The sequence below is a fragment of the Fusarium coffeatum genome (genome assembly GCF_003316985.1).
Source record: "Fusarium coffeatum strain FIESC_28 chromosome Unknown BRIP53273_contig_5, whole genome shotgun sequence".
NCBI lineage: Eukaryota > Fungi > Ascomycota > Sordariomycetes > Hypocreales > Nectriaceae > Fusarium > Fusarium coffeatum.
In genome coordinates this window covers 221,511-247,147 of record NW_022157804.1, presented here as the reverse complement: position 1 = coordinate 247,147, position 25,637 = coordinate 221,511, and the positions used below count along the sequence as shown (strand labels likewise).

The following is a 25,637-nucleotide window of genomic DNA, read 5'->3' as shown; positions in this document are numbered from 1 at the left end:
CGATGAGATCTTGCGAAACAGTGAGATCTTGCGAACCAAAACGTCTTCTGGGGGTAGACGAACATGGAGGGAAAACGACAGAATATGTAGGCTGGGGGAAGTCATCTGCCAGAACTCGCCCATTTGGGATTTGTCGAGAGGCGGTAGGACAAGAGGAAGCCAAGGAGTGGCCCGACCCCAATAATTCGCAAGCCACAATGTCATCCTCAGGAAGGTTGCGCCAGGGCAGACTTGGTGGGTGCTTGGCACACAGCCTAATCTGAACGAATACTAGAAGGGCGATACCTGGCCTTGCAAGTGTACAAACGACAAGGATAACGCGAGCAGATACAGCTGCGCGATACTGAGCTTTCGTTTGCTAGCTTTGTTCACATACACTTTGCACAATGAATCGTGGCGGACTGACATCGCAAAGCGAGCCAGATCCGTCAACGAGCCAGAACGTGGGTCGGGCGGCACAGTATGCTGCTGGAGGGGCCTCATCTTCAAATATTGTCATTGGTTCCAATACAGGAGACGCCGCCGTGTCTCAAAAGCACGGCAAAACACATCGCAGCAACCCGTTAGTAGCGGTCAAGAGGGCAGTACAAAGGCTTCCGCATAGGCCACATCTGGAAGCAGGTTTGTCTGGCTCCTCAGCACGGACACCGTTAACCTATCAATAGAAAAGGAGAAAGGCCAGGGAGCTAGGTGACAAAGTGCTAGAGCCTTTCAACCTATTTGGCAAAGACGTGGGCTTACAAACACGTATTCACATCTACAACGCATCGTACTGGAGTCGTTATCCGGGTTACCAAGGGGCAAGATTTCTACCAAGAGATAATGTTGTCCAGATTGTTTCTGAAGGGACTGTCAGAAAGGTACTGACTAAATGCGACAAGTACAAGAAATACCCCCAAATGCGACCCCTGCGCGACTCTACGGCCGATATTGAGCGCGACGTCACAAGCATCTGCGACGCACCAGACGGCAAATCATATCGCAAGTTATTCATTATCCTTGTTCTGCTCAAGAAGGCCTCAGTAGTTGCATGGTTTATACACCGCGGAATATGTGACGATAACCTTCCTTTACTCCACGACCCTGAAACAGATACCCTAAAGTGGACGGGGATGCGAAGTAGTGACCACCAATTTCCAACAGGAGGGCTTAAGCCCAGCTTTTTTGTCAAGTTCATGGAACAGCAGTGGTTGGTCTTGGTACCGTGCTTCTCCTCGGAGAAAGAAAATGACCCCCAAAGATTGATGGATGAACAAGTTCCACCTTTCACGTCTTGGAAACTAATCCGCCGAGGGGGGCAGGGCGAGGTATTTGAGGTTCGCATACATCCCAATCAACATGGCTTCAAGGTGGGTTTATCCTATTCTAGTCATCGCATCTCTAATATGGCCTCTACAGGGGACGAAGGTCTTCGCTATCAAGCGAATTGAAGAATTCCGGCGAAAACGGCCTACCAATCCAAAAAGAGAACACGCCATTCTAAACAAGTTTAAGAATAACAGACACGACCATATGATTTCCATTCTTACGGCGTATATACAGAACGGAGTTTATCACCTCATCTTCCCACGCGCGCATGGTGATTTACTAGAATATTGGAAGTCAGTGAATCCAAAGCCATCAGAGGTTGAAAGTGATGACAATCTCTCCTGGTTGTCAACTCAATGCCAGGGTCTTGCAGAAGCTCTGGGCTCCATTCACCGCTACGAAACAAACTCTTTTAAATATTTGCTCGATCCTGACTCGTTACAAGCGGCGGAACAAAACCTCACGGGGGAGAGTCCAGGCAGACTTCGTCTTTTTGGTCGGCATGGCGATATCAAACCGGAGAATATACTATATTACCCCAGACAGGAAGGAGACTTGAGAGGTCGACTCGTGATCGCTGACTTCGGATGCGCCGCATTCAGTACGAAAGAGGAGGTCGATCGCCACAAGCGACAACGGATTCCTAACACATCAGCGTACCGAGCACCTGAGACCGCGCTTTCTTTGGACGACAGTTCAATCTCACCTTCTTATGATATTTGGACTCTCGGTTGTGTTTATTTGGAGTTTCTGATATGGTGGTCCGGCGGTTGGGCGTTTGTGAAACAATTCACGGACGAACGTTTGGCCCAAGATCCTTCTTTCTACCACATGTCGAAAGAATATAACCTGAGGACCGACTTCTTTTTCACCGTTACAGAAGAGAATGGAAAGAGGACTGCTGAAGTGCGGGAAAGTGTGAACAGAGTCAGTACCTGCCGGGTGTGTTCAATGACTTACAGTAAAGCTAACTATGTGTCTAGTTCATGGACAAACTCGCTTCTCATAACAAGGCCAACGAGCTCAGTAGCGAATTTTTGAAATTGATCCGGACAAAGATGTTGGTGGTTGAGACATTGAATGGGAAAGGTACAAAAAATGGGCGGGCGAGTGCTATGAATATAGCAAGGTATTTAGACGACATAAGGAGGAAGCTCCCGGAGGAGCCTCAAGCATGACTTGATAGACCTTCAACCTATGGAAGCGCCGTAAACAGTGAGTGAGGCAAGTCGCATTTACAACTGGTTCCACTGGAACACCTGGCACCATTCATTACGTGCAAGGTAAGCCTTCAACCACTAACCTTGCCACACGTTATTATGAGGTGTTCAGGTTGACGAATAGCTCACGACGTGCTTACCTGGTGGTGTGGAGGCCTCGAATCTGTTTATTGACTGTCGAAGCGTCTATGATCCACGATATAGAAGGATTTACGAGCACTTTTGAGGTGATAGTAGATATGCACAATTTCAAGAGGGAAACCGATTTAGCGGAGAAGAAACCAGATGGTCTTACGTCTTTTGCGCTCATGGATAGTATTTCTGCATGTGAAATTAAGATGTGAGTCTACCTTTAGCCTGAAACCTAGAACTGAGGCTATATCCATATAGAAGCTGATATAGCGTGATGGCGCGAGGTGGCTCAATTGGCTTGATGAAGCGCAATTCGATCAGATGAGGTTTGTGAAGATATTTACACTTTCCACAGGACATTATGACTCCTTTCCCAACATGACTTTTTTTCTTTTTGCCTTACCGTCACATAAAATTTAGGCAGGCTATAAAATGCCTTCCTTGCTACTACCTGGCCTTTCTTTTCTCTTCCTTCCGCTAACATCACCCACACCATAACAACTCCCAACAGCCACACTTCAACTATTATCTTCTTCTCTAAGAGCCTACCTTATTGACCAGCCGTAGTTATATTCTTTCAAGGGATAGCTATCTCTTAGAGTAACTTTCATAACAACATTAGAGCTTACATACGCACAGTAATCCGCCGTATCCTCTGCAACGACGAAATCTCTCAGCCCAACGAGACAACATGGAAGGCATAACGTACCAACCACGAACAGCTGCGACACGGGCGACCTTCGACTCAATCATCACTATAGTAGCCAATGGCCTTGGCGATGTCCCACACGAGGTTATGTGCATTACGGCCGATGCTGTCTTGGATTATTTGAAAGATGATAATATGAAGGGCTTGGATAAGAAACAAGAAGTCGACGATATTCTTGGGGTGATATTAAGTCCTAAGCAGTGGAATAAGCTTATGGCACTCGGCAAGAAGATCATAGATTATGATGACCAGGATGACGACGAGAACAATTCCACTGCTTGAAAGCAAGGCAATTATGTTCAAGACCCAACTGGGACGCTAAAATAACCTTAATAGTCCTCTACAGTCGAATACAGTCAAATCTATGAGCATACTTCCACGGAAATTGACCCGCCTCCTTCATGAACTTCCCCCTCCAGTATTAAAAACTCCAAAATATCATCTCCACGACCAAGTCGACTCGCATTCATATCCGCATCAGGAAATATAAAGCCATACTTGGTATCAAGATCCACATACGGCCAAATACACACATTGCTATGCGCCATCGCCCGCAGTCTCTTAATATGAGCGTCTTCAGTTTCTAAATGTACATACCCTTCCTCATCACGCCTGTGAGCTTCATCTCTCGTGAGAGGTGCTTTCCTTGAGAACATGATCTTGATCTCTGCAGGGGTTGTAATAGACTGTCGAATTCGTGCAAAGAGATCTTTCCATGTTGGCTGTGGGTTCAAGTCCTTATCACCTATCTGTGCTGTACAATCGTCGATGACGAGCTTGTTCAACTTTCGGCCTCTGAGGAAAGGAATGAGGATGGCGTTAACGGCCATGTTTCCAAGATGAAGTTCCTGTAGCTTGGGCATCGTAAGAGGATCAAGGAATGGTGAACCAGCCTCAAGGTAGCCATTCCCAAGAGCCACAATCTCAAGATATTCTAGCTCTGTCGCATGGGTGAATAGGACGCTTGATAGTTCATTCAAGAAAGCTTCGAAGCCCTCTAGTCCAGTAACCTCTTCAACAGCATCGTTCTCGCCACCGTAGGTATGGAGCGCCAATTTCTTCAAACGACCCAAGAATGCACTCCATTCTGGTTCCTGCCAGAAAGACACTTTTCTGGGGAGGAAATTTAGAAGTTTGATATCTTGAGTTGGCGAGAGTGCCGCGATGTCGCGATACATATCCCGCAAAGCCGCACGCCATGAATACTCGTGCTCCATCGAAATCACCTCCTCCCACTCCTCAGGATCACTGCAAAAGTAGACACTGGTGCCAGCCATGTCATTATCGTCCCATTCTGCTTCCTCTCCGCCCATATCGTTCTCGCTGAAATTTTCATGACCATTCGTATACACTGCAAGAGCCTTACACTGTGGTAGGCCCTTGGATTGAAGCAATTCATGGATGATGTCAACGTCGGCCATGTCACGAGCCCAAACTGACGCGGGAGGATCGGTCCAGAACCAAGGCGTGTCCTCATTGTTGTTCTCTGAGTTTTTCTGTCGCGGATAGAACGTGACGTTGCATCTCAATTCGACAACATGTGCGCCGAATTTGCTGATGGTGTCTTTCAGAAAGCTCCCCAGGTTCTTTGCGAGGGGGCAGTCGACCTTGAGGGTTTTGAAGAGACTTGGCGCAAATGTGCTGCGGAAGTTGGCATTTACAGCGCTGAGGTTCTTGCGATCGTCGTGATCAAGAAATTCGGCTACGGATAACAGGACTTCAGGTGGTAGATTCTGTAGTTGGGGCATATTGTCGCGTTGATAATTGTTGTCGAAGAGGTGAAAGTTCACGGTCTTTTCCATCGCAATTTTAGTGAGAAATGTTGTGACGCCATCGCAATTAGCTGCTGCAGCCTAGAATTGCCTGTCGCCAAGAGATATCAGAGACCCAATTTAGTACAAAATCCCTGATGGTTGGGGTTGTCGTTTCGCAAGATCCTGTACATCGCTAATCTCCAAAAGCCGCGCATTTATGTCAGCAGACCGCGTACATTACACGTGAAAAAAACGTCCAGATTTCGCGCGCCAATCTCATCGTCGCAACGTCATTGATTCCCCAGCTCTTGAATCATATCAATTGGAGCGCTTGGGGTAAAGAGGACCCTCTTCCCCTCTATTAGCTTGGTAGCTTCTCTTTTAGCGCCACTCTTGGCTGGGAAACTTCTAGCGGGGTATTGATGGAGGGGCCTATAAATGTCTCTTCAAACAGCTTGAGAGTCTCATCTTTTCTCTTCATCTTCTTCTTTATTTCACAAAGAATCATAATCACAATGTCTCAAGGAAAGACCTTTACTCTTAACACCGGTGCCAAGATCCCGTATGTATCTTCCTCTACACAATAACCATGGCAAGAGACGAGGTCGAAACTAACTGATGACAGTCTTCTGGGTTACGGCACATGGCAGGCTTCTCCCGGTGAGGTCGGCCAGGGTGTCTACGAGGCCCTCAAGGTCGGCTACCGCCACCTGGTAAGTTCTGCTCCTTCTCTCACGCTTATCTTCATCGCTAACATAATCTCCAGGATCTCGCCAAGGTGTACGTTCTCAATACTCTACCACAACAGTCCAATTGCTAAATCTCCCAGCTACGGAAACCAGCCCGAGATCGGTGAGGCTCTCAAGAAGGCCTTCGCCGAGATCGAGGGTCTGAAGCGTGAGGATGTCTTTATCGTGAGTCTCCAACCCCTCTACCAATGCACACAGCAGAACGCTAACAAAAGCACAGACCTCCAAGCTCTGGAACTCGTAAGTGCCTCAAGTGAATGAACATGGCAATAGTCTCACAATTCGCAGCCAACACGACCCCAAGGTCGTTGAGGCCGCTCTCGACGACTGCCTCCAGGAACTCGGTCTCGAGTACCTTGACGTAAGCACTCGTCATCGATTCACAAAATGCAACACAAACTGACATGCACAGCTTTACCTCATCCACTTCCCCGTCTCTTTCAAGGGAAGCTCCAAGCACGTCGGCCAGGACCTTTTCCCTCTGACTGGCGAGAACCAGCCCGACGGCGATGTCGAGATTGACGACAGCATCTCTATCGTCGACACATGGAAGGCCATGACTGAGCTTCCCAAGTCCAAGGCTCGCGCTGTTGGTGTTTCTAACCACACCAAGGAGCACCTCGAGGCTATCATCAAGGGCACTGGTGTCACACCTGCTGCCAACCAGATCGAGCGTCACCCTCTTCTCATCCAGCCTGAGCTTATTGCTTACTGCAAGGAGAAGGGCATTCATGTTACTGCTTACTCTGCTTTCGGTAACAACATGGTTGACGCTCCTCTTCTGTTCACCTACCCCGAGGTCAAGGCCGTCGCTGAGCGTCTGACCAAGGAGAAGGGTACCGAGGTCACCCCCACACAGGTCCTGTAAGTCAATCCCCGACCAGCACACTAAACCTCATACTAATACTTACTCCTCTAGTCTTGCCTGGGCTCAGGTCGGTGGCCACAGTGTCATCCCCAAGTCCGTCACTCCCAAGCGCATCGCCGCCAACTTCCAGGAGATCGATCTCTCCGAGCAAGACATCAAGGAGGTTGAGCAAGTTGGCAAGCAGCAGCGCCGCTACAACGTTCCCCTCGTTGCTAACAAGCCTCGATGGAACGTCAACATCTTCGGCGATGAGGCTGAGAAGCCTGCCAAGCACCAGGTCATCGTTTAAAAGGTTAAATAAAATAAAGACTTAGGAAGATATAATAGACTTCGAGATACCAAGTAAATTGTGTGCTGTCTGCTCAGAGTGATTACTTCTCCTCGATTATCTCACCCATCGTGTCCGTCTCACTGCCATCTATCGGTCCAAGGTACAAGATGTCGTGTAGAATCTGCTTCCATGTCCCAGCTCTTGATCCCAAAGGCTCCCTGCGCCACCAATACTGAACTTTGACAAGAATTCCCCTCTTATCTCCATCATCCGTCCACATATCAACCCTCAACCCCTCCCAGTTCTGATCTTCGGCTTTCTTCTTCACTTCCTCGACTGACATGAAGCCAGCAGGTTCCAACTCCTCAATCGTGGCAAAATCGGTCATCTCAGTCTGGCTGAGAGGCCTGACGGAGTAAAAGCTCCTCGGAGGGCCGTGAGTCTCGCCGTCGAGCCAACCTTGTCTTCGATAGATATCTTCAATCACGGGGCCAGCTTCAAGCAAGTACTTGATAATAGTCTCGCGGTCTTTAGCGGCATAGCTTGAGTTTGTGCGACAGATTTGGCGGCATTGAGGTGAAAAGAATACGGCTTTGGAAGGGATGTCTTTTGTTTCACGGTATTCGCGATACAAATCGCTGAGGTGGTCGTGGATAGTGTCTGTTGCTGGCGACATCGTGGTCTTCAGGAGTGGTGTGAGAGAAATGGTAGCCTCGGAGGTCGTTCTTTATTCGCAGGTATACCACTTGTTTTATTCGAGGTGTGTCCCTGCCAAACAAGCATGCCTGTCACTGAGGCTGAGGCGGCCTAGAATGAAACCCGCTTACTGTGGGGTAGCAACATCTGGCGTAGCGTCTCGCCTTGGACAAGATCGGCGAGGAACTGGTCGTGACCTTCGCCGAATTCTTTTGCCGTTCACCGTGAACGAGCCATAGGAAAGACTATGGCTAGCGCAACATGTATTCGATCGCTACGCCGCTTTTGATCTTTAAGCTGCTGACCAAGCTCTGTAGTTTAACCCCAATAATAATGCCGGTCGCTGACCGGTGGATCAAACTGTTATATCCGAGTTTTAATTCCGGTCGACAGCTAGAGGCGTTAGCTAGGGTGAGAAGAGTTGAAGTTCATCATGCAGTATGAATTGTTAACTCCGGCAACACCTACATACAAATTCTTCTCGGTTGCTGAATTATATGCCATTTCAACTAGCAAAAGGGTTGAGCGACAGGTTAACAATGGCGCTTTCAAAAGAAGAACGTCTGCGTCTCGCAGATATAGATCCAGAGCTGTCGGAGGTAAATAGCCCTGTTGGACATGATGGCCCGCGCTAACAGGAGCAGTATCTCAGATCGAACCCCATTCCCCAACTAGACACTTCAGATGCATCAAAAGCCATCGCAAACTTGAGATGGTATATGAAGAGCCTACATTCAAAAGAGCTTGACCAAGGTGTTCTGGAGCGAGATATATACTACACTAATCGGCACGGTCATGAAATACGTGCCCATGTCTATGAGCCTGCAACCAGGTCTGAGACTCCCGAGCCACTCGTTGTATACATCCACGGCGGCGGATGGACCATTGGTTCTCCAGAAGATGCTGAACGGTCATGTCGAGACATAGTTCGCAACTTGGGCGTTGTTTGCGTGGCACCATCCTATCGTCTGGGTCCAGAAGATCCCGTCCCCGCTGGTATCAATGACATCTGGGATAGTGTACAGTGGATTGCTGTTCATGCTGAATCTGAACTCAACGTCTCGTTGAAAAAGGGTTTCGTCATCGGGGGCTCTTCAGCGGGGGGCAACATGGCTGCTATAGTCAGTCATTTGGCTCGCGATGAGAAGTTGACGCCTGCTATAACTGGTGTTTTTCTTCTTGCTCCCATGATATTGCCCCCAGAAGCTAAGGAAAGTCTGTCTGAGAAGTACAGAGATATGTACATCTCGCGAACTCAGCGAGAGTGTATGAACGATCCGATTTTGACTCCCGGGCTTGACAAGATCTTTCGTGAGTCTGCTGCTGGAGATACATCGTCGCCTTTCTTTGTTCCATTCATCTGGCCGACTGGTCACCATGACCTTCCCAAAACCTACTTCCAAGTCTGCGGGATGGACATTTTGCGCGATGAGGACTTGATATATGAGCAAGTGCTGCGCGAAGACAATGGGATTGAGACGAGGGTTGATATTTATCCTGGCATGCCGCATATCTTCTGGGGTAGCTTTTCGCACTTGGCTCAAGGCAAGAAAGCGGCTATCGATCTTATTGAGGGGATTAGGTGGTTATTGGAGTCCTCTGATTGATATCTTCAGACGGTACTTTGGAAATGCTTTGTAGCGATATCATTGATGTATCGAAGTTGATACGAGAGAAGCACGGCTCTATTCTAAAGTTGTCTTGATCGATCCTCCGTCCGCGAACGTTGCTGAAGACCCAGATGATAGCCCTAGATCTACCTCAGGATCACCTGTCTTTTTATCCCCTCGATTCACCACATATAGGTATCCGACAAATGCGAAGACAGTACATATTACCGTCAGAATCCCCCAGATCCACGCTTGGGAAGGCGCTGTAAGATACGTCGTCTCGGTAAAGAATGGCATTGCGAACACGGCCTGGAGTTAATGAATAAACTTCCTCGATAACGAAAAATCACATGGGCTTACCGCAAAAGTTGCTCCCGGCAAGAATACCAATGTCATTATGGCAATCTGAGATTGCAGTTAGATTAGCCGATGAACGTAGAGTTGTTTTCTCATCTGACCTACTGTCTTCATAGCGATACTATCTCTCTTCATACTTTGCGATAGCATGTGAGAGGCGATTGAAAGTTCATGAGTCACTCTGTTCTCTTGATGTGAAGCATTCAGGATACTTTGTAGTGTTCGATCGTTCACGGCTTGGATCTGATTGAATAGCTGAAGACAGTCAGTAACTGTGCTCCCATTCGACCTGTCTGCAAACCCACTAGAGCTAGAATGTTTTGAACTTTCTTCTCCAATTCATCGCAGAAATTAGAGGTAGCTGTAAGATTAGAAGCGAGCCGCTCAATTCTCTGCGCTTCATGATCCACAGCCGGCCAAGACTCTAAGCATGCTAGCTCATCTTCGTTCCGTGCTGGGACATATGTCATATCCCGACGGTGATTGCGAAGGTCTGAAAGAATCAGACCTATCCTATTTAGCTCGGTCTTGTAACGAAGGAGATGTGCGGCCATAGTATGTAACGCAACGTTGAGATCTTTGCTAGTGTCGATGAACCCTTGTGTTTGCTTCGAGATCTCTTCTTGGAGTTGTTTCCCCTGTGCTCTAGTTAGCTTCGTGTCCCCTTGGCGAGACGAGTCGACCCACATGCATAATCAGTTCTGCGTTGAAGTTCAATAATACAATTTCCCACTCCCGGAGCACACGAACGATAAACAGAAGTAAAACGAAGCAAGGACTTCTTTGGAGCTCCTCTTTTGACCTTCTTGTCAAAGAGTTTTTAATATGTTGCAACCATGACTCGACCCTATGGGCATCCCTTGGGTCAACAAGACTAAAGCATATGACAGACAATCTTCCCGTTGTATTATCGCGCTGAACATGCAGCCCAATATCTGATGGGGAGATATCCCTTCTTACACCATCGAGATGAATATGGTTAGATGGGTTCATTTGGTTGCTTCCGGCAGTCGGCGTCTCATGTTCACTCGCACTGGCAGGACAGTGGGTGTTCATCCGGACAGGAATCAGACACCAGTACTCCCACGCGTGGCGAGATCGCCGGCGAAAGACTGTGGCGCAAACCTTGACTTTGAACCGCCGTAGGGCGGCCTCAACGAATGCTGAAGGGATTAGATAGGTAGACGATAGGTGACGAAGTGCAGGAGGGCTGATGGGAAGTCGGATTGATTGTCTTGTGGGCGACTTTTGTTCTGGGGGGTTATATCTAGGTATAAAGCTGCAGGATAGAGTCTAGTCAGAATCTTTCAATGTGTAACCAGAAGAAGGACTCACAATAATTCAAAGCAAGTATTTCTGTCATTCTGGGTCACTTGCAGCTTTCTCGCCTCCATGTCGTTTAAGAAAACATCATCAACATCTTGGACCTAGTTAGTGTTAAGTTGATGAGCGTTGTAAATTGAACAAGGCCTACCAAGTGTCCTGCTGTATCTATGAACAGCTTTGATTCGTCTTAATTCGGTCTTGTCCCATGGCTCATCGTTCGCACGTAATTTGAGGGCTTGCTCAATGTCAGTGTCGAAGTCACTGCCCCTTGTCAGTCATCGGAATCGTAAGTAAGACAAATAACTCACAGATCAACGTCCAAGCAGTCAGGATCGGCAGTCCAGGGCTTTCTCTCGAAAGCATTACCCCGACCGCTCACTTGCTCTGTCCCAGTTACCCCGTATTCGTCCATAATCAAGAACTGGTAAAGGAGGGAAGGTTACCTAAAGCCTACAGCTTCTAAGAGGTTTTTAATGGTAAGTTATTGCCACAAAGCCTCATTGTAGATCGGTAGAATGAAAACGCTATTGTGCGCATTTCGAATGTTTGATGCCTGTGCAGGATGCGAAAGCGCGGCTGAGTTGCACTCAGCCACCTCATTCGGAGTTCTATACAAACAGGCTTGCGGTTGATTGGCACCCATCGAGACTTGCTGTTAACTGTCTTTGAGCGAGATCCCCGACACGTGTCATTTACGCAGGCTGTGTTATGACTAATAGCCCACTAGGCTGTCATGTCATGTTTTTGAGGCCCGCCATCGCTACTAAAGGTCTTTTTGAGAAGAGTCCTGCATACGCAGCCGGACAGCAAACTGTCTATCAGCTTGAATCATGCAGCCCCACCGCAGCCAATGTTCCGGGTCTTGTCATGTGCTCGTCACCGGAACTTCGACTTTTTTTCACCGATAATTAACGTCTGCTCAAGCTTCAACCCCTCGAGTGACTCGTTTCCATATCACTACGCTATCAGGTTTCAATGGCCGGTACATCGGTCAATTATGTGACTCGGTGATTGTTTCAGCTTTGTCTAGACTGTCAAGTTTGGGTGATTATGATACTAAGTGCTTTCCAACAAACCTTCTTCTGATACCGACTCACATTCGAACTCGGACCTGGAAATAGTCACGACATCCTGCGGACAAGCTCCGAAAAGATGTACCAGATGTAGAATAACCGGGAAGTCCGTCAGGTTCAAGCATTATACAGGGGATAGTTCGGTGAACTTAAGTGCGAATAGAGATTCTCGTCAATTCTTCGGGCACCAGTGTTAATTAGGAGCTGATACCGGCTTACGATAGGAAAGTTAGGTTTGATGTAATGACTTTTGAGGTTAAATATGGTGGCGTCACTGTTAAATAACTCATGAGGAAATAGGCAAGACTCTAAAACTATGTGGGAGCAGGATCATATGATCGAGGGTCTAGCGGCCAGAAAATTGGCACAGCTATAGATCAAGAGACAATCACGGGCTGTTAGTAAACCCCCGTATGTTTCTTCGTACGAGATAATAACAACTGTTACAGGGAAGGCTTTATCTATGTATATAGCTATACTGAAGCTGTGGGCTCTGGTCCTTCAGCTGATATACTCAATGTCAAACCGATATTCTTGCCTTTTAGACCTCACTCGAACCATCCATTTGGGCTCACCCTGTAACCCCATTGAAACTTCGAGATCTTCATGTTTCCTCCACCCTAATGATGGAAATCCAATTCTTTTCCATTCTGTTATAGGTTCGTCCCATTAACATCCTATTCGACACAAAGACAACACCGTAGCAGTCTTTCTCTTTGGAGCATTGCCATCTTCGCAATATAATGCCTGGAAGGTGCATCTTGGTGGTAGAGGCTGCAATTCACGACAGTACTTATAATACGATATAGGAATTCTCGTTTCTTTGTCAACCTTGTCTCCTTATATTCTGTCAGTAAGAGATGTATAGACTACTACCTTTTGCAGATACCAATTCATCCGAAGAGCTACTTTGATCCCGTTTGGATCTGTGTGTACAGTGTCCTGAGGATCTCGATCCCGGTTTGCGATGGGTATATTGGCTAATATACCATAATGATATCTCGACCGGCGGGAGACAACGTCAGGCAGGACACAAAGCAGCTTTGTGCGCAATGGCGATCGGACCTTTTGCGAGGCAATATTCTCTTGGAGTAGCCTCAAAACTGCCCCTCGAGCCGCTGCCGACCATCTCCTGAATGTCAGCCCGTAGAAAAAGCCTAGAAGGTGAAGGGACTCTCACCCTTCGCTGGGCCTCATAACCTTGCCACAGAAAGCTTCGTCGAGAGCCTCATAAATATACTCAGAGCTTCCCAAGCCTCCCACAAGAAGAATTCTCTGAATTTGAAGGTACATCAGCATACGGCTTCCGCCCCTCGACCACAGAAACTGACCTTGGGATCTTTTCCTGTTACCGACTGGATTCGCTTGTACTGATCACCCACTAGATGTCTGATCCCGTTAAGAGATCTGGCAAAGAAACCTGCCGTGCCAATACAATTATGATATTTAGAATCGGCCTTCCTTCTGGTCTGTGGTAGCCTCATTCACTTGCTAATATCCATTGTTTCCTTCTTTAATATTCGAGCCATGGTTCCGTAGGCATCGCTTGGTGGATACAAGTTGTAGAATTCTGGCTCGTCGATACTGCTGAAATTTCTTTTTGCACAAAGCTCCCGCTCTTTCAGAACAAACCCATTGTATTCGCTGGCCTTGAGAGATGTTATCTTCAGCTTGGCCTTGCCTTGTAGGTATGCGAAGAAGGCTTGGTCGATAAGAAAGGCTCCAGCCAGCCTGCCTGTACGTGGTTAGAGAAGGAACCTAATTCGCTTCTCTGTCAACGAAGGATTACCTAAGATGAGGTCCTCAATAGCTTCAAAGTCGTTGAGAAATGTACCATATGGCTGTGATATTAAAGCTAGATCATTCGACGGCCCATGGACGCATCTCGCGTTGTTTGCGACATTGGCTCACAAGAAAATGATAAAGCATCCCAAGGAAGTAAGACAGCATGGCAAGAGCAAGTCTGGAAACCCTCATGTAGACGCTACGGTAAGACCGTGGTTCTTTTACCCGTTGAGTTATCAGTAATTGCAAAAGCTACAGTACCTTGCATTGGCATTAAATACAGCCTGTGGTGAGGCGTACCTGTAAGGCAACGGCAACTGTAAGCTTGAACTACTTGGGCATACTAAATTACAATTACAAAGATGGACAGACGCAGCGGGACGCGACGTGTTTTCATTGGCTGATCTTGGAGGGATTACAACGTCACTGAGACTGGGCAACGATAAACACAGCCGTGTTTCTCGGCCTGTCTTTTAGCTACCAGCAGGTTGCAGCTATAATAAACCCTTTCGAAATCCCGCACTACAGATACTTCTTGCTAACTATACTGGTTCCAGTACACGAATTCCTGAAAGGAACAATAACATGGCCGAGAACACGGTCGCATCGCCGTATACACCGCTACCGTCAAACGATTCTTCGGCCACCCGACTGGTGAGACTGTTGCCGGCGGGATTCCACGATACTCTTCGATGCGAGCTTGAGACTGTCTCCCTGGAAGGTGAACCGGCCTATGTTGCGTTATCATATGTTTGGAGAGACGCGACCGACACCGTTCCGATCTCACTTAATGGCGTTGAGCACGGCGTGACTAGGAACCTGGACTCGTTTCTACGGCACTTCCAGGCCCTTTTGAAAGAAGCCTTCCTTGTTCTCCAGTGTCTACCTGTTGATTGCTGGCCTTCAGGTATTCAAATTATTGAAGCACTAAATTCTCTCGCGACTCCTCTACAAAGTTCAGAAGACCTTGCTGAAACAGCACAAGTCGCCATGCTATCCTACTTTGCATGAATCGATGATAATGCAACCGTCGATAAGTTACGTATGTAGAGGTCCATGCCTATCCAAATTACTCACTGTAACGACTTATCTCTGCCCAGGTTTTGGATTGATGCTCTTTGTATCAACCAGAAAGACCTTGTGGAACGTAACAAACAAGTCAAGCGTATGGATCATATTTACAGACAAACATACCTTCTCCTCGTTTGGGGATTTAATCATCAACAACCAGAAGCCTCAGAGGCAGTCACTGGGGCTTTTTTGCGTCATATCGATCTGTTATACGAGAGCCTGGAGCTTGAGATCTTGCCCATCACGTCTGAAAACGATGTTTCCGATGCGGTGCGAAACGCATTCACCATTCAGCAATTTAAGCTCAACGAGTCGCTGACAGTGGCAGCCGCCATGCTTTTTAACCTTGAGTGGTTTTGCAGAGCTTGGGTTTTCCAAGAAGTTGCTCTGTCTACATCTAAGCCTTCGGAATTCTGGATGGGATTCAAGCATATAAGTCTTACTAGACTATTTATAGCCAGTAGTGAAGCTTTTGAGGAGTCAGCGGATCTCGATCATGATCAGACTATTATCAGAAGCAGGTGTTTTTCTAAAGCTACCAGAACAGCACGGGCATTGACGTTGGACGAGAGCCTTGTCGATTTCGGTCAGAACAGCCTTCACAGTGTACATCCTACATCGAACCTTCATATTTGTCGCCGGCTTGTATATTTATTGAGCGACGGGCACCAACATTCAAAGATGACAGATCCACGCGATGCCATATACTCCTTGTATGGTCTCCTCAACACGAGTCGGCTCCCAGCTATGATTGAGCCCGACTATACTCAGTCTATTCCATTTACCTTTCACTCGGTTGCCAGTTTTCTCGTATCTCACATGGGTATAGATATCCTTGGGTTTTTCTTTTCTTCTTTAAGAGGAACGGACGGTTGTCCGAGTTGGGTTCCTGATTTTTCTTGCCTACAACAATATTATCCACTCGCCCTCCGATACCCATCGCCTTGTATGGACTACAAATACACGTACGCTTTCTACTGATGATAAGCTAAACGTCCCACCCGCTGACTGGTCTTGGAAAGAATATTACAGGAGCATCTAAGCATTGAGGAAGGATCTCCACTCCGTCTTACAGCAGCACATGAATTGGAGCAATCTTCCTCCATCCTACGCATTTCATGTCCCCTGTATTGGCTCCAGACAATTGAGAAGGTAGTTTGCTTTGAGCAAGACTGGGAATACCCTGGACTTCAAAACAGAGAGACTATAGAGGATATCACTTCCAATATAAGTCTGCTAGTGCAAGTAGCTTCATCAAGTGTTTTTAACACTATTCACTGTGCTACTCAAGCAAATATGGACGATAGCTTCGAGATCTGGGCCACTCTTCTAAAGCGGTTTTCTGGTCACAATCTCCGTGAACATTGGTCAGATTCAATAGGGATTAACAAAGCAGAAAATGAGTATACGGGTTTGTTTGATGCTGTCGCAACTGAGGGTATACTTAAATCATTGATGGATGGAATCTTACAAAGATCCAGTTTAGGGATCACACGGGACGGTCATTTGATTTTGGGAAGGAGACTGAATTGGTTACAAAAACATGACAGAATTGGGTTTATTCCTAATTCTCTGCAGACGTTCATCTTCAGACCTTGCGATTCTGGCTATCAGTTCATTACCAGCTGCTGGCAGTCAGATACTCCCGAGCTTATTGAAGTAAAACACCTACAATTATGCGACAAAGGGATAGTCACTATCATTTAACAGCATTCAATGTAAATAGACTGAATTATCGCTCTGTATGTTCTAGCTTGTGTTTCTTTCTGAGTAGTGTTCAGCATGGATCTGGAGGATCGTATCTGCAATAACTTCAAGGTCCTTGAGAAATGTACCAAGTGGTTGCAGCAATAAGAGGCCGATTTTTTACCATGCAACATATGGCTAATCTTTGCTAATACAAACTATTCGAGTGAAAGGTTTCATGGAAGCTCTCAGCAGGAGGGTGCAAGCGCCCAGTATCAAGGTCAATTACGTAGACGATCCACAAATTCGCCAATTTCGCTATCAATCAGTCCGATCGGACAGTTCACATTGTCCGAACTCCCAGCAATCGCCTTTAACATGGAACACGCATTGTCCTTTCTGTTCTGATCATGGCCTGGAAAAGCTAGGTTGCTCTGACGGAGCTTCCCATCGGACAAAATGCAATACCGAAACTTCCACTAACACCACCGAAAGACGCGACATCTTTGGGCTAGCAGAGCTTGGCACAAGGTGTATATAAAAGAAGAAAGTCCAGGTAGTTACCTCTAATCATCAATTTACTAAGTCAGCGTCCTACATCAAGACTCAGCATCGTCATGTCGCCCATTAAAGCCATCATCTTCGGCGCAACAGGCACAGTTGGCCGCTCCGCCGCCCTCCACGCCCAATCCCTCGGCGCCCAAGTAACCCTCGCAATGCGCAATACCCAGAAGCCCATCCCTGGCCTCACCTCACAAGACGAGAAAGACTTGGGTTTCACCCGCGTCCAAACAGACCTCTCAGATCCAGCTTCCATCTCACGCGCCGTCACCCAATCCGGCGCAACAGTAGCATTCTCCTACATCCTCTTCGAAGCAGAAGATGGTCTCCTAGAAACATACAAAGCGATGAAAAAAGCCGGTATCCAGCACGTTGTACTTCTCTCTTCATACGTCGTGACGGAGCATGGTGGTGCGAAGAAGGCTGTCGAGACAGAGGAGGTTTTAGCTGTTGTGCATGGAAAGGCTGAACTTGCGCTTAAGGAGAGTGGCATGGCTTATACGACTATTCGTCCTGCATTCTTCTCGAGTAACATACAGATGCTGGAGGATTGGGAAGAGGTTAAGAGTGGCGAACTTGAGATTGCCCATCCTGATGCTCCTTTCGACTATCTCGCTCCCGAAGACGTCGGTACTCTCGCCGGTGCAATGATCGTTGCAGAGCCACCAGCTTCAGGGGAGTTGATCATCACGCAATGCGGACCAGAGTTACTACCGCAGCGCCAAGCCTGGAAGATCGTCAGCGAGGGTCTTGAGAAGAATGTCACTATCAAGGAGATCGATAGTGAGAGACATGCGGAGAAACTCAGGTCAAGGGGATTTCCGGAGCCTATGATCAAGTCGGCCGTGGAGCGTTTGGAAGGGCTTGCACGGGATCCTACTGTCCTCTATGATCCGGATGAGTATAAGAAGGCGTCTATGAATTTTAAGAAGTATACTGGGAGGGAACCTACTACATTTGAGCAGTGGGTTAGCAAGCATCGAGAAGATCTTTTGGCCTACTAGATGCTAGGAGTGGCAGATAGTTTCGACGAAACACCCAGACACAATATACATAGACTTCCGTGATAATGTCATGGCATACCCATCTAAGAAGTACCTATTCGCCAGGGTTACGTCGTCAAGTTCAATAACGTCTGTCCAATCAAGCCTCATGATTTATACAGCACCCTACAAGAGCTCGTTGAGAAGGAGCTTCTGGAAAATGGTATATTGTCCGGTACTGGTAGCAATGTATATATACCATGTCTAACACAATCGCATCTCCGACGTACGTTGGTCAATAATTGCACTTAATTGTCGTGACATAGACACGTTGACTCATCCGATAATTCCGTGATGAATGTTGGGAAACGTGTGTTTGTGGTGCATCATCTCGTTTAGCAGATAGCCGAAGGTATAATACGTCCAGGCCTATAGAGTGAGGTCAGTAGACGAGTGTTTACGGGTATAGCATCTTGGGATATCTTGATGGAACAATCTGAGTCTTCTTGTGATGTGATGGGATACAGTCAATTCGTGCGATATACGCGGTGGTTCGTCACTCAATCGCTAGTCTCTGGTGTTTGTGTCATTTGTTTGTTGTTTTCACGTCAACAGCATCATTACCTCGCAATCGCATTCTGAAGGCGACAAAGTTGCAGACCATGGCATTTGTGTGGTTGTGTCAGACATAGACTTGTAGGCTAAGCTTGTGCTTATTTGCAGTTCCTGGTGTCGCCGCTTACCCTGTTGTCATACTTGATCGTGGTGGTTGCCTGCTAACTTGTCACCAATTTAGGCATTTCCGTGCCACAGGGTAACAAACGAAGCGCAACCACAGCTATGGGATGTAACAAAGCACTGTGGCTTTAGATGCGCCTTTTAAAACCCAGAAAATTATTGTCAAAATGATCGACTGTCGCAAGCTCAATTGCGACATGTCTCATTGTTAAGCGTGGCTGTCAGGTGTGAGGTCATTGTGCATTTGAGAATCTGGGGCTACTGGTTCACTGCCACAAAGTTAACGGACAAGCAAGCCACTGTTACCAACCTCTGCCCCTCCACTGCGACAAATGCTACAATGACATTGTCAATGGACTTTGGGAATAGGTCAACAGAAACCCATAATTATTCCTGGAGATCGGCGATAATCATTTAGGATAGAAAACATGCTTTAAACCGTGCCTTTATGCGGCTTATTGAGCTTGGCTTTGCCATGGTGATTCGTCATCACACGAAATGCACATTGTGCGGGATAAGCTTTCGGGATTCTCTGGGCGGTGCATGCAGTAAGCGACTGCTACCACCCAAGCCCTCCAAGAAATCAGCCTGAAGAAACCTGCATCTTCACTTTCTCAATCAAGTAACATCGATCCATTGACACGTACACACCAGAATCTTGGCCTTCAATCGATCACGATTCATTTTGACACAGAAGCTACCCGGTACCTTAGTCAAGAAAAACAACAAAATAGTGGGCTGAAGAAATTGGCCTTTCACCGTGCACGGCGCGATGAAAAGCTTGAACAAAGTGCCAATGTCGATCACGGGACTTGGTAGCCCGACCAAAAACGAAAAACCTCAACCGCCCAGCCACGCTATCGACGGATACGTCTTCGGTAAACCCGACCCCCATTGTTTTGTTGGTCTGTCTTTGTGCCAAAAAGTGTCGCGTGCCCATCTTGTCAATTCAAGGAACAGACTTCTTGGCTACTACGGCACTACTACTCTACAAGGCTGTCCTTTTCTCGACAGGAGGTTGGCATGTCCACTTTTAGAAAAAGGATCGTCCAACATGACAGGGAAAAAAGGCCCATGATCGCGTATCTCAATAATTGCTACACGGTCGAGGCCAGACCGTCGTTTGACAAAAGTGAAGCTATTGCACCTTTACGAAAGCTAAAATGATTATCGATTGCACTATCTCGTATTCACGGAAATGACACTGGGATATATGGCTATGATATTCCGGCTACTCGTGCCGGACCCTCAATGTATGCCTTCTCTTGGAATGGTGGAATGGGTGAGGTTGACCGAAAAAAAAAAGGAGCTGGCCCCGCTTGTCAATGCAGCGTTTGCAGATGAACTGCCGCCGTTGGAAAGGCGCTTCGCCACGGTGCACTCGCACTCTCTCAATGGCAGCACGAAAGAAGGACGCTAGAAGCCGGTATCCGCTATTAACGTGACATTGAGCTCCTACCGAGTCAGCCCTGGGGGCAGGCAGAGTAGCAGTATACGGTATGGCCAGTTATATTGCAGGGGGTGAGAGGGATCTGGGCTGAAGGATGGAACTGTTGTTGGTTGGCTGCGTGCGGACGGACAGAGAGGTGAAACTCGACAATGTTGATGGTGAGATGATTATTGGTTGTTGCAACGGCCGATCCCGCAAGCCACGAGTCGCAGGTTATGACGGCAAAAGAAAAGAGAAGCCGAAGGATGGGAGGAGGATTGAGGATCTCTATGCTTACTGCAGTATGAGGTATAATTGAGTTTACTGTAAACGCGGCAGCCAACAGGACTTGGTGGTGATCATGATCCCATCACCAGAATTGGAACAGCATCTCGCACTCAGCCTCCCCGCTTTAGCCAGCTTGCAGATGCACTACCGTGGCGTGGCGGTGCACCCAAAAAATCCACCGTGTGAATAGTTTCACAGCTGATATCTGTCACTCGGTAATTACTCCAAAAGAACCATTTCCCCACCTCGGTCGATAGTTGATGCGCCACCGAACCGGTCTTTAGACGTGGCGTAGCAAAAGAGTCAGAATCGCCGAAGCTCGAGTCAGTAGAGAATTAACTCTGGACTCAAACGGAGAAAGATCACGCGAGCAATAGGGAAATGGCTGAGTGAACGCAATGCTTGGCTAAAAATGATAAGCATTATCGGTGTGATCATTCCGCCAACTGTACTACACTGCCGTGCACCCTCCTTCTGAAATCCCGTCTCTGACAGGTAGGCGACACACACTGTACTAGCCACGTTGCAGCAGCAGAGTCAAGTGTAGGGACAAAGGGTCCTCTTGTCGCGGGTCCCGCTGTAAACGAGCCCCTAATAATTTTGCGTATTTGCACAGTACGAGAAGCGGAGCCAAGAAGCGCTACACGGGCCTACTTGACCCCTGGCTACACGCGACCCCTTTCTTATTTGGCCCTTCGCAATTACCCCACATTCTCCTGTTCATTGGAAAGGAAGGTGCCAAGGGCCCAAGAGTCCAGCCGAGTCCAGACCTCACAGGTGCCAGATTTAGGTGCAAATGGTGTCGCGAGACCATCCAGCGCCTCAGGACCACCTAAAAGTTAATAGTTACAGCAGTAGTAGCAGTTCTGTGGCAGCTGGAAGACGATCCAGGCACAGCGCTAGCTCATTGTTCCATCTGCTATTTTCATTTTCTTAATTTTCCCTCGGCTTCCCCCTCTCCTACTCCTCCGACACTTTTTCTTACTTACCTTTCTCCTCTTCATCAGAGTAATTATTTGCGTTGTCGGTCGCGCGCCTTCTTCTCTCCTTTTCTTGCGTTCTTTCTTCAACACCTCGAGCGAGCGGCCTTCAACACTATAAGGTTTTGCTTTGCCTCTCGCGTTCCGTCATCCGCCCTCCCCAGTTTTCTTCTGCCAATTTCTTTCAACACATATTGGTATCATCTCTGGGCGCCCTTCGCATTTTCTCCCAAACTCGCACCGCGCATGAACGATCAGGACTTTTGAGTCCTTCCTCTCTCTTCCTCTCCTCTCGCCGGCAAAATGTGTTTCCTCTTCTCGGTATCGTACGTGTTCGGCGTGTTCTTCACGTCGATCCTCGCCAGCAAATTGCTACATCTCTATACGCATTTCTTCACCGTCCCCGTCTCCAGTTTCTTCCTCTACCTGCCAACGTTCTTCCTCTTCGACATCTTGACGATATGCATCGGACGTCTGCTTCTAAACCAGGCTAGGACACCGTGGGCATGGATTACTTGCTTCTTCGGCACAATAGCTACGTATGTTCCCACCGCCCTTTGCCTCGCGCAATGCGCCAGCCAAAACAAGCTAACATTCTTCGTCGCAGACTCCTCTCCCATGGCGGTTCATCTTCACAGCTTGGATTCTTCGTCAAGACCGGAGGCGAGCTCGATTGGCACGATGCGACTGCCTATGCCACCAGCAAGGAGGGTCTTAAGGTGCTTTTCAGTGGCAGTGAGGCCGTCATCGCTTGCGGAATCGGTCTGCTCATTATCGCTATGCCTATCCATGGCTTCGTTTACCGTGCTTTCGGTGCCTTCTTGGGCGCTATTGGCGACAACATTCTTTCAGGTTAGTGGACGCCCAATCCTGGTGGTCAATGTTTCCTAGCTAATCTCCCATCCTCCCCTTAGTGTACGCTTATTTCCGAAGCCTTCGCATGCGAATCCCTGGTATGCAGCGCGGCAAGTACTCTGCCCTCAAGAATGCCGACAACGATCTCGAATCGACGACCGATACATACTCGATGGACGAGGATTACCGATCCAACGATAACTTCCGCAAGGGCGAGTCGAACACTGCTAAGGGAAAGGTTGCGCGCTTCTTTAACCGCATTCCTTTCTTCTCGTGGTTGTGGAAGATTGCTCTCGTGCTTTTCCTTGGCATCACACTTGTTCTCCGACCTGCCAAACCCTACGATCTTCTGTCGATGACTCTGCCTGTGTCTATGCTCGACGTTTTCGCATCCGAACCCGACTTCTGCGCTGGTCAACGTGCGCTTATCCACAATGACTTCCCCCTTCCCGAGCTCATCAACAAGAAGAGTTGGAAGCAACCCGAGGGCGATTACTATAAGGGTTGGGCACCTCTTCCTGGCAAGACCATGAGCCCTCTCGGCGAGAAGTACCGAAAGTATACTCCCAACTGGCTGCCCGAGGAGAATGTGAGCTTGCCTCGTGGCTTCTTCCGATTCGACCCCAAGCGCTTTAAGAACGGCTACCACGGTTCGCTCGGTGATCCCAAGGGTCTCATTACCGATAACAAGTGCCCCAAGGCCACTCTTGCCGAGAGCGATCCCTATTACAACCCCGTCGCCGATCCTCTCAAGATTACCAACCTCGATACCGATATTCTCCCTACTCTGAAGGAGGCGCTTGGCAATGGTAACGTTAAGATCAAGCACGTCGTCTTCATCCTCATGGAGTCTCTGCGACAGGACTTCTGGCCTCTTCAGCAGGGTTCTCACACCCACAGCTTGATCATGGACCTCAACAAGAGCGACCAGGAGAAGGAGGAGGCCAACGAGCGATTGTCATGGATGATGCCTCACATCGAGAAGATCACTGGTGTCAAGCAAGGTTTCACCGACAAGAATGGCAAGCCTTACGCTGCCCCCAACTACACCTGGCACGACCAGGCCGAGGAGGGCTTTGGTGGTATCAACGTCGCCACCGCCTACACTGCTGCCACCATGTCCACCAAGAGTTACTGCGCCAACCACTGCGGTGCCTACCCCATGCCCGTCGAGAAGTTCGCCGAAGCCGATACCGACAGCTACCAGCCCTGTATTCCTCAGGTCCTGAGCATGCTCAACAAGGTCAAGAAGAACGTCTCTTCCGATTCCGACGACTTCCGCGATTTGCAGTGGAAGACTGCTCTCTTCGAGGCTGAGATTGAGGAGTATGATCGCCAGGAGAAGTTTGACCGCAAGCTTGGCTTTGAGCACATCATCACCAAGAAGCAGCTCGAGAACGACTGGCGATACAACAAGTCCGACGTCCTCTACCAGAAGATCAACTACTTCGCTTACCCCGAGCCTATCCTTATGCCCTACCTCAAGGAGTTCATTGGCAACACCACCAAGAACAACCAGCGCATGTGGTTGAGTCATTTCACCAGTACCACCCATCACGCTTGGGGTCTGCCCAAGGGCTATCCCACATACGATTACCTGTCGCACACTGGTATGAACAAGATGCACGACAACTTCAACAAGTACATGAACACTGTCCGCTACCACGACGGCTGGATGGCTAGCTTGATGAACCTCCTCGATGAGCAAGGTATCGCCAACGAGACCCTTGTTGTCTTCGCTGGTGACCACGGTCACTCCTTCAAGGACGACGCCGGCAAGGAGGGTACCTACGAGAACCAGTTCATCTCCAACTACCGAGTTGGTCTCACCTTCCGACACCCTCACCTCCCCCGAGTTCAGTACGACGCCAATACTACCACCATCTCTATCCTCCCCACCATCCTCGACCTCCTCATCAACAGTGGCTCCCTCAACGAGAAGGACACTCACCTCGCCTCCGATCTTGTCCAAGATTACGAGGGTCAATCCCTCATTCGACCCTACAAGAAGAGCGACGGCGACCGCCGCGCCTGGGCATTCTCTGTCGTCAACTCTGGCGCTGGTATGCTTGGTGTCACATCTGCTGATGTCAACTGGCGTCTCGTCATCCCTCTCAGCAAGGTCATCGAATACAGGGTCACCGACGCCGTCAACGACCCCATGGAATTGAAGCCCGTGACGGCATGGACACCAGAAGAGCTAGTCACAGCAGCTGGCTCCGCCCTCAGCGACGAAGCATCGAAGTGGGTTGAGGAAGCCATACCAATAGCGCAGTGGTGGGTTAAGGAACGCCAACGGCTCTGGCGGTACAAGTCTCTGTCATCATAGACTTTTTTCTCCAGCATTTTACTATACCTCTCTTGCATTATCAGGCGTTTCTGGGGCTTTGTGTTTCCCGCACAATTGCATTTTTATACATCACTACAAGCATCAAAGAGTCGACACTATCCCCGGATGGATTTGTCGGATCAGTCGATAATAATATCTTGAATTTTCTCTCGACATGTCTTCTTCACTTGTAAAAAAAAAGTGTGTGACGAATTGGATGGCGGTGGTCGAAAACTTTAATGTGGAATGAATCATTCTTCCCTATTCCAATGCTTCTCGTTTCTTCATGTTCATTATAAGGAGGGAAGGGAAAAGGGTTCTCACGGTCGCTTACGACATGGTGTTTAGCATCACCTTTTTGTTTTCACTTTATATCTTCTTGTGTATAGCGTTTAGAAGGGGGTTGTCTATAAATAAATGCATACAACTATAAACATTTACAAGCTCCTTTCTCAATGCTACCCTGTCTTGACTGCTGGGTACGTACTGTAAATGCCAATCGGCTTGTGGAGAGGCTCCTCGTAACAGGAAGGGTTGTGCATGTGGCTGTGACACCCTGGCTTTGGGATTCTTAAGCGCGATTCTCGCCTAGCGATTGTGTGTTTTGGTTGGTGGAGTTTTGAGATGAAGCTGTATTTCTCTGACAAGTCAACTTGAGGCTTTCTACCTGAGACCGCCTAAAACACGTCTCACACCGTGTTGTTTTTGGATGCTACTGGAAACGGTTACCGAGACATGTTTGTTTCAAGATGATCGGCGACGCCTGGGTACTTTTAACCTTATTGTATACTGTTTTGGGCCTTAGGCCAATGTACTGGTGTTCGCTTTGGTGTGAATGTGTGGTGGCTTGGGCAAGCGT

The 25,637-nt window shown here is 48.2% G+C and overlaps 10 protein-coding genes across 10 annotated transcripts; 6 read left to right on the top strand and 4 right to left on the bottom strand.

The window, feature by feature from the left end:
• Positions 1–386: 386 nt before the first annotated feature.
• On the top strand, positions 387–3,651 carry FIESC28_00269 (uncharacterized protein; the record flags this gene model as incomplete). Its single annotated transcript, XM_031154420.1, has 5 exons — positions 387–562; positions 671–1,349; positions 1,399–2,235; positions 2,292–2,437; positions 3,300–3,651. The coding sequence occupies 5 exons, from the start codon at positions 387–389 to the stop codon at positions 3,649–3,651; spliced, it is 2,190 nt and encodes a 729-aa protein (XP_031021592.1).
• An 80-nt stretch (positions 3,652–3,731) lies between these two features.
• FIESC28_00268 (uncharacterized protein) lies at positions 3,732–5,117 on the bottom strand (the record flags this gene model as incomplete). Its single annotated transcript, XM_031154419.1, has 1 exon — positions 3,732–5,117. The coding sequence occupies one exon, from the start codon at positions 5,115–5,117 to the stop codon at positions 3,732–3,734; it is 1,386 nt and encodes a 461-aa protein (XP_031021591.1).
• A 521-nt stretch (positions 5,118–5,638) lies between these two features.
• Positions 5,639–7,029, top strand: FIESC28_00267 (uncharacterized protein; the record flags this gene model as incomplete). Its single annotated transcript, XM_031154418.1, has 8 exons — positions 5,639–5,685; positions 5,749–5,836; positions 5,890–5,903; positions 5,953–6,037; positions 6,093–6,112; positions 6,161–6,233; positions 6,285–6,736; positions 6,792–7,029. The coding sequence occupies 8 exons, from the start codon at positions 5,639–5,641 to the stop codon at positions 7,027–7,029; spliced, it is 1,017 nt and encodes a 338-aa protein (XP_031021590.1).
• Positions 7,030–7,111: 82 nt separating this feature from the next.
• FIESC28_00266 (uncharacterized protein) lies at positions 7,112–7,687 on the bottom strand (the record flags this gene model as incomplete). The annotated part of the gene is made up of 1 exon (XM_031154417.1): positions 7,112–7,687. The coding sequence occupies one exon, from the start codon at positions 7,685–7,687 to the stop codon at positions 7,112–7,114; it is 576 nt and encodes a 191-aa protein (XP_031021589.1).
• A 559-nt stretch (positions 7,688–8,246) lies between these two features.
• On the top strand, positions 8,247–9,314 carry FIESC28_00265 (uncharacterized protein; the record flags this gene model as incomplete). The annotated part of the gene is made up of 2 exons (XM_031154416.1): positions 8,247–8,306; positions 8,352–9,314. 2 exons carry the CDS (start codon positions 8,247–8,249, stop codon positions 9,312–9,314), a joined length of 1,023 nt encoding a protein of 340 aa, XP_031021588.1.
• A 349-nt stretch (positions 9,315–9,663) lies between these two features.
• Positions 9,664–11,412, bottom strand: FIESC28_00264 (uncharacterized protein; the record flags this gene model as incomplete). Its single annotated transcript, XM_031154415.1, has 7 exons — positions 9,664–9,722; positions 9,776–9,929; positions 9,980–10,312; positions 10,635–10,953; positions 11,010–11,094; positions 11,149–11,261; positions 11,309–11,412. The coding sequence occupies 7 exons, from the start codon at positions 11,410–11,412 to the stop codon at positions 9,664–9,666; spliced, it is 1,167 nt and encodes a 388-aa protein (XP_031021587.1).
• Positions 11,413–13,557: 2,145 nt separating this feature from the next.
• On the bottom strand, positions 13,558–14,050 carry FIESC28_00263 (uncharacterized protein; the record flags this gene model as incomplete). The annotated part of the gene is made up of 3 exons (XM_031154414.1): positions 13,558–13,808; positions 13,863–13,914; positions 13,985–14,050. 3 exons carry the CDS (start codon positions 14,048–14,050, stop codon positions 13,558–13,560), a joined length of 369 nt encoding a protein of 122 aa, XP_031021586.1.
• Positions 14,051–14,443: 393 nt separating this feature from the next.
• Positions 14,444–14,869, top strand: FIESC28_00262 (uncharacterized protein; the record flags this gene model as incomplete). Its single annotated transcript, XM_031154413.1, has 1 exon — positions 14,444–14,869. The coding sequence occupies one exon, from the start codon at positions 14,444–14,446 to the stop codon at positions 14,867–14,869; it is 426 nt and encodes a 141-aa protein (XP_031021585.1).
• A 2,363-nt stretch (positions 14,870–17,232) lies between these two features.
• Positions 17,233–18,180, top strand: FIESC28_00261 (uncharacterized protein; the record flags this gene model as incomplete). The annotated part of the gene is made up of 1 exon (XM_031154412.1): positions 17,233–18,180. One exon carries the CDS (start codon positions 17,233–17,235, stop codon positions 18,178–18,180), a length of 948 nt encoding a protein of 315 aa, XP_031021584.1.
• Positions 18,181–21,897: 3,717 nt separating this feature from the next.
• Positions 21,898–24,778, top strand: FIESC28_00260 (uncharacterized protein; the record flags this gene model as incomplete). Its single annotated transcript, XM_031154411.1, has 3 exons — positions 21,898–22,133; positions 22,202–22,446; positions 22,509–24,778. 3 exons carry the CDS (start codon positions 21,898–21,900, stop codon positions 24,776–24,778), a joined length of 2,751 nt encoding a protein of 916 aa, XP_031021583.1.
• Positions 24,779–25,637: the final 859 nt, after the last annotated feature.